Source organism: Schistocerca piceifrons, chromosome X, assembly GCF_021461385.2.
Source record: "Schistocerca piceifrons isolate TAMUIC-IGC-003096 chromosome X, iqSchPice1.1, whole genome shotgun sequence".
In the NCBI taxonomy this organism is placed as follows: domain Eukaryota; kingdom Metazoa; phylum Arthropoda; class Insecta; order Orthoptera; family Acrididae; genus Schistocerca; species Schistocerca piceifrons.
Window position 1 is genome coordinate 807,831,862 of NC_060149.1, and position 18,271 is coordinate 807,850,132.

The 18,271-nt window shown below is 42.4% G+C and overlaps 1 protein-coding gene across 1 annotated transcript in view; it reads right to left on the reverse strand.

Annotated features, from left to right (window-relative positions):
* Positions 1-18,271, reverse strand: part of LOC124721856 (proteoglycan 4-like) — a 321,571-nt gene that overhangs the window by 40,569 nt on the left and 262,731 nt on the right. Inside the window, exon 3 of the mRNA XM_047246990.1 lies at positions 270-382. Within this exon, the coding sequence (XP_047102946.1) occupies positions 270-382 (113 nt within the window). The remainder of the gene's footprint in view (positions 1-269; positions 383-18,271) is intronic.

An 18,271-nucleotide genomic window follows, 5' to 3' on the forward strand; every position in this document is an offset into this window, starting at 1 on the left:
CTTTTTAAAAATATTTTAGCTATGAGTATCTTACAATTCTTGAAGACATGGAATGTAGACAACTAACTTAACAACTATATCTTAAAGGTTTTCTGAGTGATCTACAACAAATGGTTCATTAATTTGTGTCTTTTACTCTCACTACCAGTACCAATAAATAGAACTAAAAATGCAGTATCAAATTACACACGTGTGAATGAACAGGCATAAAATTTTTATCTCTTCATGGTAATCTATGTAATGTGACCACAAAATCAGTACAAACTTACTTCATCAAGGGGTGTGTCAGTTGGCGGAGCTTCAGTAGACTTTGGTTTCACCTTTCCGAGGACAAGCGCCGTTGCTTTGAGTCCGTCTACAGCCACCACAACAGCTAACAGACCTGTAAATGAGACAATCATTAGTTTGCAGTCCTCTGCATGTATGTATGAGATGATCTTAAACATAAAATATATTGCCCGAGATCTAGAAGCCTCCCTTTTGGAACGAGTGTCATAGTGGTATTATTGCATTTTTTCCTTACAGAATTCTCTTTGTTCTTTCACTTTCATGGAGGGTCAGTGGAACCTATATTTAATTCGGTGTGCAATATTTTTCAGAAATATAATTTATTTAAGTAACATTTCCAACACTGCTCCATTTTTATTGAACATGACTATAAAATTATAACATTTCTTAAAACTGCATAGAAAAAATTAAGTGGTATTTTATATGTTTATTCAGTAGGGTCAAAGGCATGTGTTACAATTACATACGTCTGTATTTAATTGAGTATCAAAAGAGGTCAACAGCACTTCTGCTATCGTGTCTTTGGATCAACAAGTAATGAAACTTTGTTGTTTATTAATGTGTGTCTTTTACAGGGCCAACATTGTGTAATAAATGAAATGATCTGTGTAGTGTTAAATCTTTCAACACAAAACAAGTAAATGCAACAGTCTGTAAGTAGTCTAGTGGTGTGCTATTTGGGCAATGACACCTATTAACATGAGCAGAAAAATTAAGAGTAACCAAACCTCCAGCAGCGACTTAGTATTACAGCTGCACAGGTGCAAAATCAGGTTCAGTTCTTGAGGATCAAGTTACAGTTTTTCACTGTCACTCACCCAAACCCCCACAAAATATAATTTGCAATCAGCTCTACATTCACAATAGCACACATAATATATTTTAACACAGTAATTGGTTTACATCAGTGGGTTCGCAACTGTTGCTGTATGTCAGTAGCAGGCATATTCCACTCCATGGGCTGGCACATGAGACAGGGCAAGTCAGATAAAGAAGAAGCAGCGAAGATTATGACAAGTGATATATGTCGTTAAGTCGAATATCACACTAAAATACTTGGGGGTTGTTCTATTGAATTGGCATATAAAATTGGTATTTCCCTTTGGCACTGAGCTTGGCATGAAACATGCAATGGGCCATATTTGTTTGGGATTACAATTATAACTTATACAATAACAACAGAGAAAATCCCCATCACACGATTCTTAGGAGAGAGAAACGAATAGTCCGCACACTAACGAACGGGAACAGAGAACTGCAGATACAGAATTCAGTCAGGGAAGTACAGTTGAGATCTATATTTATAATTATCGAGGTATAATACGGTGTGGGACTGAGGTTACAGTGTGTATCAGATTCATGATGTGGGTAGTAACAATCTCGACACCCGTTTGTGTAGAGCTGAATTTCTATAATTTTACAACTGTGATCATCAAACAAACGAACTGTATGTTGGAGCAAGGAATGTGTTTCTCAACCCATATTGGAACTTGTGTGCTACGAAGTTTGGGAGTAAGATTCTCTGTGATTAACAGTGTATTTTTGTAAGCGCATTCGGCTGAAGCGGTAGGGTAGAACATTTCCACAACATTGACCTGGCTGGACCAATCTTCCTGGGACTATTATCACCCCCCCCCCCCCCACCTCCACCCCTCCCCCCTCGAACATCGATATCAGAGTCTAACTAAACTTCAGATTAAAAAATAATTTTCTTTGAACGCTTATTTTTAAATCGATAAATGACATTTAGTTTTCATAGGCGTTATTAAACTACAAACTAATGACTAAATGAGAACAATTGGAAACACTTTTCTCTAAGAATCCCTTTTTTTTTTATAGAATTATGAAGCAGTTCTCAGTGCATTACGAGTCCTACCTACAACTCCTTCTCAGAAAATAAAGCTAACTATCCACGTTGAAGGCATGGACGACTCTAGAAATTTTTCCAAGAGGAATCAAAACTCTAAAATGGCCAGTTTTTCATGTAACTGATTCGGAGAGTTTGAGAACGTGTCGGAAGTAAACAAAACTAACAGTATCAGAAATGACTGATAATTGTCAACTTTGTAAGACAACTGTTATTGTGGAGCACTTTGATACCAAAACGGCATGCATACTCCAATAGTGTGTGAAATCTTTTGACATTATTAACATGAATAAGTCTGAAATTATATTTACGTACAGAGTAACCAATGGCCTGCAAATATCAGAACAATAGTTTCACAAAATATTCAGGGTGTTACAAAAAGGTACGGCCAAACTTTCAGGAAACATTCATCACACACAAAGAAAGAAAATATGTTATGTGGACATGTGTCCGGAAACGCTTACTTTCCATGTTAGAGCTCATTTTATTACTTCTCTTCAAATCACATTAATCATGGAGTGGAAACACACAGCAACAGAACGTACCAGCGTGACTTCAAACACTTTGTTACAGGAAATGTTCAAAATGTCCTCCGTTAGCGAGGATTCATGCATCCACCCTCCATCGCATGGAGTCCCTGATGCGCTGATGCAGCCCTGGAGAATGGCGTATTGTATCACAGCCGTCCACAATACGAGCACGAAGAGTCTCTACATTTGGTACCGGGGAGGCGTAGACAAGAGCTTTCAAATGCCCCCATAAATGAAAGTCAAGAGGGTTGAGGTCAGGAGAGCGTTGAGGCCATGGAATTGGTCCGCCTCTACCAATCCATCGGTCACCGAATCTGTTGTTGAGAAGCGTACGAACACTTCGACTGAAATGTGCAGGAGCTCCATCGTGCATGAACCACATGTTGTGTCGTACTTGTAAAGGCACATGTCCTACCAGCACAGGTAGAGTATCCCGTATGAAATCATGATAACGTGCTCCATTGAGCGTAGGTGGCAGAACATGGGGCCCAATCAAGACATCACCAACAATGCCTGCCCAAACGTTCACAGAAAATCTGTGTTGATGACGTGATTGCACAATTACGTGCGGATTCTCGTCAGACCACACACGTTGATTGAGAAAATTTACAATTTCATCACGTTGGAATGAAGCCTCATCCGTAAAGAGAACATTTGCACTGAAGTGGGATTGACACATTGTTGGATGAACCATTCGCAGAAGTGTACCCGTGGAGGCCAATCAGCTGCTGATAGTGCCTGCACACGCTGTACGTGGTACCGAAACAACTGGTTCTCCCGTACCACTCTCCATACAGTGACGTGGTCAACGTTACCTTGTACAGCAGCAACTTCTCTGACGCTGACATTAGGGTTATCGTCAACTGCACGAAGAATTGCCTCGTCCATTGCAGGTGTCTTCGTCGTTCTAGGTCTTCCCCAGTCGCGAGTCATAGGCTGGAATGTTCCGTGCTCCCTAAGACGCCGATCAATTGCTTCGAACGTCTTCCTGTCGGGACACCTTCGTTCTGGAAATCTGTCTCGATACAAACGTACCGCGCCACGGCTATTGCCCCGTGCTAATCCATACATCAAATGGGCATCTGCCAACTCCGCATTTGTAAACATTGCACTGACTGCAAAACCACGTTCGTGATGAACACTAACCTGTTGATGCTACGTACTGATGTGCTTGATGCTAGTACTGCAGACCAATGAGTCGCATGTCAACACAAGCACCGAAGTCAACATTACCTTCCTTCAATTGGGCCAACTGGCGGTGAATCGAGGAAGAACAGTACATACTGACGAAACTAAAATGAGCTTTAACATGGAAATTAAGCGTTTCCGGACACATGTCCACATAACATCTTTTCTTTATTTGTGTGTGGGGAATGTTTCCTGAAAGTTTGGCCGTACCTTTTTGTAACACCCTGTTTATTATATTATGAAATTAAAAATCTGAAGCACAAAAATTCGGAACGATTGGGAATATGCTGCTGCATATCAACAAAAGTAAGCAATAAAAACTACCACTTCAAATGTTCCACGACGTGTAGAAAGAGAGAATAGAATAAACTTTAAAAAACACTTCTTCACGTTTGGTGACATATAACAACACTGTTTGCTTACGAAGCTTCCCATTTAAGCACACTGATGGATTTATTCCATTACTTCTTTGTTTTCTATTTTTAATGTGAAGACGACAAAACTATAACATGCACCTGCTCCAAATGGAAGTGACTCAATGCGGCAGACGCCATATTTATTTTGGCACGTTTAGCTGTTTTGTACTATAATTTACAGTATGCCGTTCCAAGGTAGCGGTGCATTGAAGATTTATCACAAAGACGTCACCCATATCATTAAATCTCAGTTAGTAACGCATCAAAGATATAAGCCTTGAAGAGAAACGGTGATACCCTAGACAAGAGAACGAAAAAATTCCACTTCCGCGTAGCGTAATGGGCAACCTCCTCGGTAACAGTGTCAGAGGGATTGGTATTGTAGATGCATGTCTCACTATGTATTAACTTTTTTTTTCATCTTAGGCACTATTAACACATTCTGGGACATTCTTCTGAATTTAATACAAGTATGTCCTGCAATATTCGATGTTCATATTTCCATCTGATGAGAAAACGAAAAATGAAATAAATATTTGGCTGTATATTTCCGATTATGTGGCGATTTCCGAGTGTGTGACTAGGCAGGAACCTAAGAGTACAGCTTAAATTGCTGCGAGTGAAACGAGAAGCAATGACATTTGTAATTCGTCGTTTGTTACAAATATCTGGCTTCTCAATTCTGAGTACGTCGCTTCCGTTTGGAACAGATGCGTGTTGTGGGTTTAACGTCTTGCCTTTTAATTTTTACTGGCATAGGTAAAGTTGAATAAAATATGTTTTGAAAGGTATATTTTTAGGTTGGCTGGAAGAAGCATAACCCAGGGCCAGCACTCTACCGGATGAATGTGGAAAATCTCCCAAAAACGACCTCAAATTGGTCGGTAAAATCGGCTTTTAACAGTACAAGGCTGAACCAAAGCAGGCCTCATCTCTCTAGCTTATAACATTATTGCCGCGGGGGATTAGCCGAGCAGTCTGAGGCGCTGCAGTCATGGACTGTGCGGCTGGTCCCGGCGGTGTTTAAGTCCTCCCTCCGGCATGGGTGTGTGTGTTTGTCATCAGGGACTTATGACCTTAGGAGTTAAGTCCCTATAAGATTTCACACACAGTTGAACATATAACATTATTGTGCTGTCAGACCAGCTGGACTACAGAAGTCGTAGCTCTGTTACTGCACTTGGAGCTCTGTTGAACTCCACAGAGTTTGTGGTATCTATTCCTGGAGAGGACATCTTTTCGATCTTGAAATTTTCGACTGATGTATTTAACTCCCAAGATTAAGTGAAGATGCTCACACCTGCAGTATGGTATGAAACGATAATTAAATTAAAACACTAAGCTGTCGACAGGCGTTGATATACATCAACGGGGACAGTTGAAAATGTGTGCCCCGTTTTTTTTATCTCATTTTGTTCTATATTGTTCGTTGAATTTTTTCGTGGCGGACGTCCGATGACATCGGTTCAGGTTGTTCGTTGATCCGTCCACCCGGTTCTTTTATTAGAGTAGCTGAATCCTCTGGTCGAACACGAGGAGCTACCATCTGAGGCACCGAGAGCACAGAGAATAGTGTGGCTGCGGGGATTTATCCCTTGCACGCTCCCCGTGAGACCCACATTCCCAACTTAATGTCCACACACTACATTCGTAGTCCCCTTGCTGATTACACTCATACTCGCGGCAGACAATCTTAGCGAGTCCCATAAGAATTCGGGCAATGCGTGTGCATCCAGTACAGAAGAAGGAGGTCAACGGCCGGTTAGCCTTAACTATAAGAAGATGGTATCTGTTCTTTCAGACATGTCCGAAAGAACAGATACCATCTTCATGCAGTATAGTATGGCCGTGTTCTTCAGAGGTCACTACAGCAGCTGTGCTGTGTGAAACTGAATGTAGATTCAGCAAGTCACCACGGGTCTCCTTTGCCCACAGAAATTGGTAGACTACTGTTGTGATTCTGTTGGCCAATATGCAGTTCTATAAGGGCTGTACGAGAAAGTAACATAGAAAAGACAGAGGACGTTGGTTCGATACGGTTCTGGGACGTTTCGCTTCCATCTTGACTGCGGAACGAACCCGAAATCGCCGTCGTACCTAGGAGTCGGCATGCTTTCCCATGAACAGCGCGAAAACCAAAAACTTTCAAGACAAGCTCACCTGACATAAAAATAGTCACCCCAGTCAACACCGACTCAAAGGAAGGCCTCGGCGCTTGTTCGTGACGTCACTTCAGCTAGGCACGGCGAACGCCAGGTCTGTTGCATGCATACTCATAATGGTGGTGTCTCGCTCTCTGACACAGGAAAATGTGAAACTATTGGCGGTAGTTGATCAACACACATTGTTCTGAGGGATTTCTGCAGTCAATTAATTGTGCAATTGATTACACTTCTTAACAAATAGTGTAGTCCTGAACTTAAATTTCCACCTGTTTTAAGGATTGACATACAAAAACAACTTCATGGTCCAGCAGCAACAGAAATCGTGCTTCTTTAACTTATTTGTAAATCCGAGGAAGTTACGTTTGTACTGGGTTGCTTTTACAAGAAACTGTGAACATATTGGTGCCCTTCTTTAGGTATCTTGGTTGACTATGGGGTGAGGAGCACTGGATGTTAATGAAATATCTTGTGATTGTACACGTTGGGGGAGGGGGTGGGGGACAGAAGAAGAGGCAAAAGAGAGATACTTGTTTTATCAAATAAATTTTTTTTATTTTATAAAGTTTCTCCTTTCACTTGCAAGGGGGGAATATTTATCTTTTCCAATGTGCATGTTTAAAAAAGTTTAAGCTCAGCAGTATCTTCGATGTATGAAGCTATTTTGTTTCCTGTTTAGAATTCCTTTCGTTGAAAACGACTGTAATCTAATGACTGGCAACAGTTGGACATTTACACATGTAAATTAGTTCACATTTCCAGTGACGATGTCAAATGAAAATAAATAAAAGAAACGAGTTAATTGTAAGGGGGTTGGGGTAAGTTTCGATAGCAAAATGGATCAAGTAAATATAGTTACTTGAATGTAAAATTTCAGAAGCTTGCAATGGGGCAAAGCATCTTCTCATATTGATCTACGTTTGTTTCGACAGGATTCAGTAATACAGAATTATGATCTTCATTTGTATCTTTACGACAGTACGAAAATCTTTCATCTAAATAAAACTGCAGAATCCAAAACAATACCAAACATTTTGTCCAAAAATTAGAGACTTATAGTGATAACCACGCCCAGGCGTTTCTGCCTGCAACAGACCTAACGTTCGCCTTGCCTAGCTGACGTGACGTCACCAACAAGCGCCGAGGCCTTCCTTTGAGTCGGTGTTGCCCCAGTGCGCACACACAGATAGATCGTTAAGTCTGCAGATGGCGCAGCGATCGTGTCACGAGCTGAACTGCACACACTGTCTCTACGTAAACATATGGCACCAGCGGTCAGTGAGCCTAGTCTATGTACCTTGAGTGAGCGATTCACTAGTATCAAGCGGATATTGAACGTTAACGTAGGCAAATGTAAGGACGTGACAGAGTGGCGAAAAGGGGCAATCGTGTCTGGCTGTGTCCATGGCCACACGGTGTGTGAAATTGCTGGATTTGTTGGTGTTTGGTAGCGGACTGCTCAGTGTGTCTAAAAGCAGTGGTGTAATACACGAAGCCACGAAACACCAACTCAAAATTGTGGTCGGAAGAAGATCCGATTGTGAGAGGCCGGAGATGCTTTTCACGGGTTGTGAATCAAAATCACTTCCAAACACGACAGGAACAGCTGCAGAAAGTGAATATAGTTCCATCTCAACATGTTAGCGAGAGAACAATGCTACAGGAATCGCATGCAATGAACGTTTGGAGTCGGTCACGTCTCAAGAGGCAATTGTTCACTTAGGCATATAAAGATGGCAACAGCGAAGTTCATCGGGCTTGAAGAATATGCGACATGTTTTCTGAACACTCCCCCACCTTACTGAACTCGGTTGGCTTGTAAAATCGCTTGACTTGAAACCCATGGAAAATCTGTGGAACATTTGGAACAGCGGGTCGTGTGACGAGGGCCTCCCGTTGGGTAGACCGTTCGCCTGGTGCAAGTCTTTCGATTTGACGCCACTTCGGCGACTTGCGCGTCGATGGGGATGAAATGATGATGAGTAGGACAACACAACACCCAGTCCCTGAGCGGAGAAAATCTCCGACCCAGCCGGGAATCGAACCCGGGCCCTTTGGATTGACAGTCTGTCGCGCTGACCACTCAGCTACCGGGGGCAGACGGAACAGCGAGTAAAACGCTGACATCAGTATCCCGTGAGGAGAGCATTACCGCAGACTGACAGCAGTTGGCATGGTATGTGTTTCTGATGTAATTTCGTTCTGGATTTCGATATGGGAGCATGAAATAATCTGCGACATGACTTTTCCTCAAACTGCCAAGTCCTTCATATAAGTATACAGAGATAGGAGTACATCATGATTCAGAAGCAATGGTATCATTCCGATTAGGACCTATCGGATAGCTAAAAATGCTATTTCCTCTGGCCTAGTTACAAACCTCATACACAGAAACAACTCTGTAATAACTACTACAATTTTTTGCAGTATATGAACAATGGAAATCTCTTCTTTAGTATCAATGAGATGTAACATTAATATAGTGTAATTAATGAAAAATGCTCCAGAAGGCAGAAACGAAACTTGTTACCTAACAAGAAAACCATGAAAGGTCGCTGTTATGAAGTGAGAAACATTTAAATCTCCAACCTGCCTTTTGTCGTTTGATTTTGCAGTGATCGAACATAGGTATGAGTTGGCGAACAAAAAGAACAGGCTTCGTTGCAATGCTCATATTAACAGTTAAATGCATTCACCTTTGACACTGAAGTTTACCATTGCTGTATTTTTTTCTGAATTAATCTTTCAGGCTACAACTTTTCACAGCAGTTTTTTTACAACTGTTCAAAAACTACGATATTGTTTTGTTCACTGATTTTCTATATAACTATGCGCACCGTCCGCTAATAAATCGTATCATTGCTCACTATTACCCAAATTACCGACGCAACGCTGCCAGACTCTTAATTCATCACTTTACCAAACTATTCAAATAATTTTAGTGCGATGCATCTACACGCGACTATTCCGCGCGAAACGACACTCCGCTTGCAGTTTGATGCGTGATTGGTAGCGCCTGGGCACTGTTGAAAAAAGTAGCAAGACAATGCCCCTGTCGAAAACAAAGCGCGCTCAGCTTCGAAAGTAACAGAGAACCAGTGATGCGTAAGGGGTACGTTTTACTACTCATACTACAACTGGTAGTAGTACCCCTTCCAACGTGTGGCTACCAAGCTGATTTCTTCGGACTACATTGTTCGTAGGAGGTAATTGTTAATTCTTAGCTCTTGTAACTTCTAGACTGGGTTTAAAAAAATGGCTATGAGCACTATGGGACTTAACTGCTGAGGTCAGCAGTCCCATAGAACTTAGAACTACTTAAACCTAACTAACCTAAGGACATCACACACATCCATGCCCGAGGAAGGATTCGAACCTGCGACCGTAGCGGTCGCCCGGTTCCGAACTGTAGCGCCTAGAACCGCTCGGTCACTCCGGCCGGCCTAGATTGGGTCCGTTAAGGTCTTTGCGATACGTGGAGCACAGTGATTAAGTGATTAAGTTACTTTCCCCCAATGTGTCCTTGGTTAATGCAAGTGGATTGTAGGATCAGCACAAGTTGGGAGCATACATCACAGTCGTCTTCATCTGGTGATAACCTTGTCACCTAAGATACGAAAGGCGTGTGGTTAGCCACAGAGCCAGCTATACGTGTCACGAGCACAACAAAAGGAACGCTGGTATCCTTCCATCAGTTAATCTATGCTACGCTCGCGACCAGATACTTGTCAGCACCATTTTCAGTACCAAATACGAGTAATAGAAGTGGAGAAGTGTGGCATATCGACATACAGTGACGCCAACTATACTGAAGCCATATTGACGACTTGATCGTATTGTGTACTGTGATTGTAGAACAATCCGCGCAGCAGACAACACACTGACGGCGAAGCTATTCGAAATCAACGTGCTCACAGTGTTAGCTAACATCTTACGAGGGATACTCCCCATTGCACATCGCACCCCCCGCTCCCCCTCCTCAAATTTAACGGCAAAATGGCCCAGTGGATTGTCCGTCAAAAACTGAACACAGTTCAAGCATGAAAACAGGAAGAAGGTGTACTGAACTGTGAAGAGAGAAGCAAAATAGAAACAGTGAACGGTTCGAGCTCCAGATATGCAACATCGACCGCACTGCAAGAACCACGGCGTAGTGGTTGTGTGGTCACGGTGTTGGACTGCAAAGCGGGTGATCCGTGTTCAAATCCCTCTCGTACTCCACTTTTCTTTTTATTTTCTCAAAATTATGAACTTCCCGTCCGGTCACTGACGTGTCTGTTCTCCTCCTGTAGTCGTGGCAGTTGTTATACTATACACGGGTAACAGAATATAAGTCCTATGGTAAGACAGTATTGCCGTCGCAAGTAAATGTGACGATTGGCGAGATGCTGCATAAACCACTCACAGAAATGTAAACAACAAATAAATGGCTGTGAAATATGTTACAACAAAGGAATTGAAGAGCCAAAACGGAGAGCAAGAGTCATAACATGTGGTACTTGCGTGGAACAAATAGCAGGTACGTACGTCTGGAGGTCCCTGCCTTACACCTGGTTTTTGTGAACGGACGTTACACCACGATACAGACACAAATTTGAATACACCGAACAGACACGTCAACGTCCCGGCGGACAGTTCATAATTTTTTGAAAAAAAAAAAGGAAAAAGAAAGGACGCGAGGAGGGAGATTTGGATTCGAATCTTCTTGTAGTTCAATACCGTGACCACACAACCACGACGCCGTGTTTCTTGCAACCTGCTCGATGTTGCACAACTTGAGCTTGGGCTGTTCATTGTTTCTATTTTGCTTCTTTTTTGAAAGTCCAGTATATCTTCTTCCTGTTTTCATGCTGATCTGTGTTCAGTTTTTGACAAGCTATCCACTGTGCCATCTTACCACTAAATGTAAGGGGGGAAGGGGGCTGCGATGGGGAGTTTCCCTTGTTAGAAGAGCAACGGAAACAACAGCAGCCAGCGCTTCTAGAGCAACAACTAGTACAGAAGGAAAAGAGCCAGGAACACCAAGAACGTTGTCAGCAGAAATTTCTGTCCAACCCTTACCTGCAGGGCCAACAGCAAACTACAACGTCTATTGCGTTTACAAGGTGACCGAACGCACTTCTCCTCATCGATCTGTTTCATATTGACAGGCTCTGTTGGTCACGACTAAGACTTCGACAAACATAAACAGGTAGACACAACTCTGAACCGTTTTCGAGAAAATCTAGCTTGAAAATCTTAGGTGTACTTATTTACTTTGCATGGGCGCAGACATTTAAACAGTCGACAGCAGAGCGAGTAAGCGGTTAGTTTCGTAAGCGTGAGGTCCCTGGAGCGGATGTGACTACCGGTAACCCCCCACCCCCCTCCTTATTTTTTCATTCCACGTTATTCAGCCAACGTGCTGTATTAAACTAATCCCTCCCAAATGAACTCCGCTGGTGTAGGCTCGCGAAGTTTATTTTTGCAAGCAGACGAAGAACCTTACAAAAAGACTACAAAACTGCGCTTACATCATCGAACAGAGTAGAAAGATACAGGGTACAGGCAAAATAATGTGTTCAGCTGTACTTACTCGGGAATGGTTTATTGATAAGGGGTTGGACCCACATTTGCCAGTAATACAGCTGGGATTCTTCTTGGAATACTGGCATATAATGATTGTATAATCTCCAGTGGAATGCTATGCCACACTTCCATCAGAATCTCTTCTAACTCCTGTAGTGACGAGGTTCAAATGGCTCTAAGCACTATGGGACTTAACATCTGAGGTCATCAGTCCCCTAGACTTAGAACTACTTAAACCTAATTAACCTAAGGACATCACACACATCCATGCCCGAGGCAGGATTCGAATCTGCGACTGTAGCAGCAGCGCGGTTCCAGACTGAAGCTCCTAGAACCGCTCGGTCACAGCAGCCGGCTAGTGATGAGGGGGGCGAAAATCTGCTCTGGAGTCAGCGCTCCAATACTGCCCACAAGGCTTCGATTATGTTCAAGTCGGGGACTGTGCTGGCCAGGGAACACGCTGCAGTTCAGTTGCATGCTCCTCATACCACGATTTTACTGTCTTGGCTGGGTGAATGGGTGCTTTGTCGTCCTGAAATATGGAATCATTGTTGGAGAACAACAGTTGAATCATGGGGTGCACAAGATCACCTAAAATGTTCACATAATCGTTGGCTGAAACACGGCCTTTGAGAGAGATGCTGGTACCAGCAGATTACCATGATGTGGTTGCCCACACCATCACACTTCCACCTCCATGCTTAACCATTGGAATCAAGCAATCGGGATTGTAGGCTTCTTTTGGCGTTCTCCATACGTAAACCCGGCCCGATCTTGGAAATAACGAAAATGTTGACTCGTCGGACCATATGACGTGTTTCCACTGATCAGCCGTCCAGGTTTTATGCTCCTGACACCATGTTTTACGCTTCTTTGCGTTGGTTGTTGTCACTAATGGTTTCGGTATAGCAGCCCGTCCATGAATATTCGCTTTATGGAGCTCTCGGCGGACAGTGTCGATAGATACGGGGTCTCGAAGATGGCTATTGAGCTCTAGAGTCATTTTAGCCGCCGTAGTTTTGTGTTGTTTTGACAGAATTGTTTCAAAAAAATGGTTCAAATGGCTCTGAGCACTATGGGACTTAACATCTCAGGTCATCAGCCCCCTAGAACTTAGAACTACTTAAACCTAACTAACCTAAGGACATCACACACATCCATGCCCAAGGCAGGATTCGAACCTGCGACAGAATTCGTGTTAGCTTACGACGATTTCTGTCATTTAGTTTTGATTTGCGCCCACTGTTACGTTTACACGATAATGTCTTTCATGTTTTGTGTAGGCTGTCATGACTGTTGAAACAGTCGCTCTTGAAACATTAAATAAGTTGGCTGTCTTGGTTACTGATGCTCCAGCTAATTGGGCCCCTACAATATGCCCTCTTTGGAGCTCTGTTAGGTCTTTTATTGCACGTCGACCTCGGCCTCTGAATGCCTATACGAAGTGTGCCATACTCAAAAACAACCAGCACTGATGCCTAGTCCATACTAAACACGCACAGTCCAGCGCGACACGTGCCTTACCTGTGTTGTTGACCGTCAAACACAACCATCTCATTACTACCGCTGTTCGCATTATTTTGCCTAGCCCCTGTAACTTCTAAAGCAGACTGCATGAAAATTTAATCAGTCGTACACCGTCAGTCGTCTGTATCAATATTCGGTGACAGGCTTTGATATGCGTGGTACGCCGCTAAACTGTGTGATGTCCAAGAACCGTTTATGAAGGTAAAGCAAGTAAAGTTGAAAAATCGTTCGCATGCTAGAAGTCGACGTTCATGACCAGTGGTGTGGTTCGCTATAATAATTGTTTTCCATTTTTCTACGATCGTTATCATCCTGATTCGTGCAGTCTTCCATATTATACTTGTCAAAAATTTGGATACAATAATACAAATGAAATGATATACTGATTAGAGTGAACGTTCTCGTTTATCCTTTTTGTTTTCAAACTACTTACGAATAACGTTTTTTCTTCTATTTCCACGGGAAATATTATGTAAATAATTAATGAATCATTTAATAATGTTAATTTGCCACTGTCTAAACAAATCTGTTGTTAGAATTACGTGAGAATGAAAAAAGTGCCAGCAACGAGATTCGATCCAGAGACCTCAGACTTTCTCGCTCTTCCACTGCCTGCTTAAATGTCTGTGGCCATGCAAAACATACAAGCATGCCTCAAATTTTCGAACTCGATTTTCTCGAAAACAGTTCAGAGTTGCAGCTTCCTGTTTACACATGTTGAAGTCCTAGTCGTGTCCTACACATCCTGTCAATATGAATCAGATTGATGAGGGGAAGTTCATCCGGTCCCTTTGTTAGCAGCCCCAGTATGGGTTCGCGCCCTCAGCGCTATATCGCTCGAGGGGTCCGAGGAAGACCTGGAATCGCATACTCGGTAGCTTCTGCAGCATTTCCAGCCATTCCAGTTATTAGTTCCTTAATTTGAAAATTCGCAAACGACAGCAGTGAGCGTATCGTTCGTTGACTACCGATCTCAGCTGTAAATGTAAAGTCAGTTGTGAAAAGTGTCAAACGTCTTATACAAACTCGCCAAACCACGACATTGTCTTACGCCACGCCCCTGATAGGGATATTATGCATGAACCATTCTGCCCACGAACGTTTCTTGCAGTGCAAGACCTCAGCGTTGGAGCAGTTCTTTCGCTCATAGACCTCAGTGGCGCAGTGGACATCAGTCATGTCAAAAGTGTTGTGTGTTACAACCTAGATGTTTGAGTTCGCAGAGTTGGATGTAGTGTGATTACTGCTTGGGGCGCCAAGCTGAAGAATCGTCGGAGGTGCGGCAGCTGTGAGATGTCTATATAGGACATATCACAATTAATAGCGGTCGCTTGCGGTGCCAAGCTGAGAGGGGTACCTAAGTGCACGATTTTTGTGTACCACACTTACCAGCGGGAACTGACACGATTGAAAATTTACGAAGGAAAAGGGGGAAAGGGAGGAGGTCGCCAAATAATAAGTCGCTTGTGTGGAAAAATATTTTCGGATCGGCCCCGTGTTTAAGCAAGCGACTGCGAAAGCTTTGATCTACCATATCCAAACCCATGAGCGCAGACTCAGTTTTATCATTTATATTCCCGGATCACGGTTTACACTGAAGATGTTCCTTTCCTTTCGCATTCAGTACTATGACGTAAAAGTTCAAGTATATACGGTTTCGGTGGTCACTCTGGTCAGTTTACAGGCATGCTAGTAACTAGGAGCCCTAGTGTCGCAAACCACGAAACATGAACTGGTGTCTTTCAGCAAACCAAATATATTTGTTAAGGGAAATTGTCAGTCAAGGTTCAATACAAAAAAGTTGCACGAACGATCGAGATTGCAATAATCTATCCACCAGATATAGAAAAAGTTTTTGGACTGCACAGTATCTCTGCATTTGGTTTGCCAATACAGAATTCAGAAAATACAATCTCTACTACCATTCCTTTCGGTGAAGTGGAGGACTGCTGCAAGCACCATACAAGGCTTTTAATATTGCCACATATTAATATTTGTTCGGTATTCGAATAAATTGGCCATTATTTACTTTTAAATATATTGAGATACTTACCTTAAAACTTCAAGTCTCACTTCTTTGTACTATGGGTAATTTATAGGGCTGTACTTCAGTTTTTGTCATATCTCCGAATAAGGAATAACAGTTTTTACATTCAGTTTAGAATTACAGGTGCTATCACTAACAGATATTAATTCACCTTCTCCTCACTTACAAAACTGTTAAGCAGATATCTGACAAACAAATTACCTCATTTTAATTATTAAGTAACGTTCTCGATTGATTATATGGAGCTCGAGAAATCTATGAATTGCCAACGAATTTAACCTTCTTCTAATAACATTCATGGAGACATCAGTCTGAGAATTGGGTGAAAGGATGTGAACTTACCGGTGCCTCTGAAGTTTGTGTTCTTCCCTTTGTGTAAGGAGAACACTAGGCTTATATCGTAATTTGAAACGACCTTCATATAGAATGACCTGGCAGCTAACTGATGTCTCCTTACGAAGACAAGTCATCTATCTCTCTTGAAGCAGTCGGTGGATTCGCTTTGGTTAATCTAAAAAATTGTATCGGACTACCTATTTGGACAAAAGTCTTGTATCACCCAAAAAATCCGATGTTAAATGATCCTGGTGTTCCCGGAAGGGGGACTCCAGGCCAAAATTGCCATATGCAAATACCATTTCCTTGCGCTTTGTTGTATAAAACACTTTGTATAAAATGATCTTAATGGTGCACAGGGTTCTCTTTACATCAAAGACATGTTGCACAAAAAAACAGGAACCGAATCTCTATGTTTATGTAAAAGCGACTTTGTGAAAGATTTGACACAAGCATGTATTATTGTTTTCATTTTACAACAGTTGAATTCTCTCCTAGAGTCTATCTACAGTCCATATGGAGTGTTTCTCGGAGAATCTGACCCGTTGTCAACCCCATGGTCATAAGGGGCGAAGCAGGAGCTCAGTTACTTTCAAATACAGGAAAGATATTGCAGGTACCCTATTTAAGGAAATGCCCCAAAGTCCACTTTAAATGATTAAGTGAGGCCATGAGAATCTTTATTTAAAAATTAGATAGTTGTTTTTACCACTTAACACGGTAAAAATGTTTGTGAATCACCGTAACATTAAATTCCTGCACCAGGTTATGAACTGCTCCGAATAGTGTGGCAAAAGAGGGATTAACGTGGTTGGAAAGTCATAAAAAATGAAATGCTTTCGTTAAATCTGAGCTGTGGTTACCTGTAGTACTCAGGAGGAGGGACTGAGTGTGTAACTGTGAACACGGTTGAAAACAACCCTGTATTGTAGCTCTCATTTCGAATGCGCATGGGTATACGTATGCTGTTTGCTATGTTGTACTCTAGTCATGTATCGTAATTACAAAGCGTATGTAGTACGTACGCGTTGTGATATGTATTCTATAGCTCGGACAACGAGAAGCATTGTTATGTTGCAAGGACGTAGCTGCAAACGTTAGGGGTCCTACTAGCAGTGTGAATTACTACAATAAATGGGTGTTCACTTTCCGACGATGGATATGAAGAAAATACTATATGGTTCAAGCGAAATGGAAAAAAATTTTAAATAGTCTCTGGTTGCTGGAAATCACCACCATAGTAACTTACGCTAGTTTAACATTCAATGGCTCTGAGCACAATGGGACTTAACTTCTGAGGTCACCAGTCCCCTAGAACTTAGAACTACTTAAACCTAACTAACCTAAGGACGTCACACACATCCATGCCCGAGGCAGGATTCGAACCTGCGACCGTAGAGGTCGCGCGGTTCCAGACTGCAGCGCCTAGAACCGCTCGGCCACTCCGGCCGGCTTTAACATTAAGTTACGGAAAAAATTACTATTACGTAAAATTGTTTATCTGAGAGTCTGAATTTCGATGCGATCATTGAGTAAGGGGGTGTAGCAGCATGTGAATGAGTTCCATCCCAGAATTATTCATCCAAAATGTCTGCGTTTCGAGCTTTTCTTTTGACTCGACCATTTGTACGCAAATATATAAATACCTTCACCATGACGAGATTTTCAGCCTGACATTTACCGGCAGTGTATGAGACGCTGCACGGACGAAAGCCTCCACGTGAAACGCAGCTTGCCGAAAGTGCAGCGGTGATGTTATGTCATTAAAGAACAGCAACAGCGAAAGGTCGCGCAGACCGGCAACAGGTGTCTCTGTCACAAGTCGCATTCTGGTTGTGCAAGCTGTAGTATATGACTTCACAAAAATGCCTTTGAGAAATTATCTGCCGAATCATTCCGGGAATATATTTTCGTCCTTTCGGGACACAATCCAGAGCGCCGAAATCTTTCTGTGTTTGCCGACACCATTACACTCTAACAATAATATCGTCAACTGAAACCGAAGTGAGAATAATGGTTATATCATAATGTATGTCATAAGCAATCTTTTTCAGTTTTCAGAAACTTAACACTAGTTCATTTACTTTTGTGAAATTCGGTTTTCTCTTTGATAGTCAGTTCAAAAATTGGTTCAAATGGCTCTGAGCACTATGGGACTTAATTTCTGAGGTCACCAGTCCCCTAGAACTTAGAACTACTTAAACCTAACTAACCTAAGGACATTACACACACCCATGCCCGAGGCAGGATTCGAACCTGCGACTGCAGTGGTCGCGCGGTTCCAGACTGTAGCGCCTAGAGCCGCTCGGCCACTCCGGCCGGCGATAGTCAGTTGCTTTCCG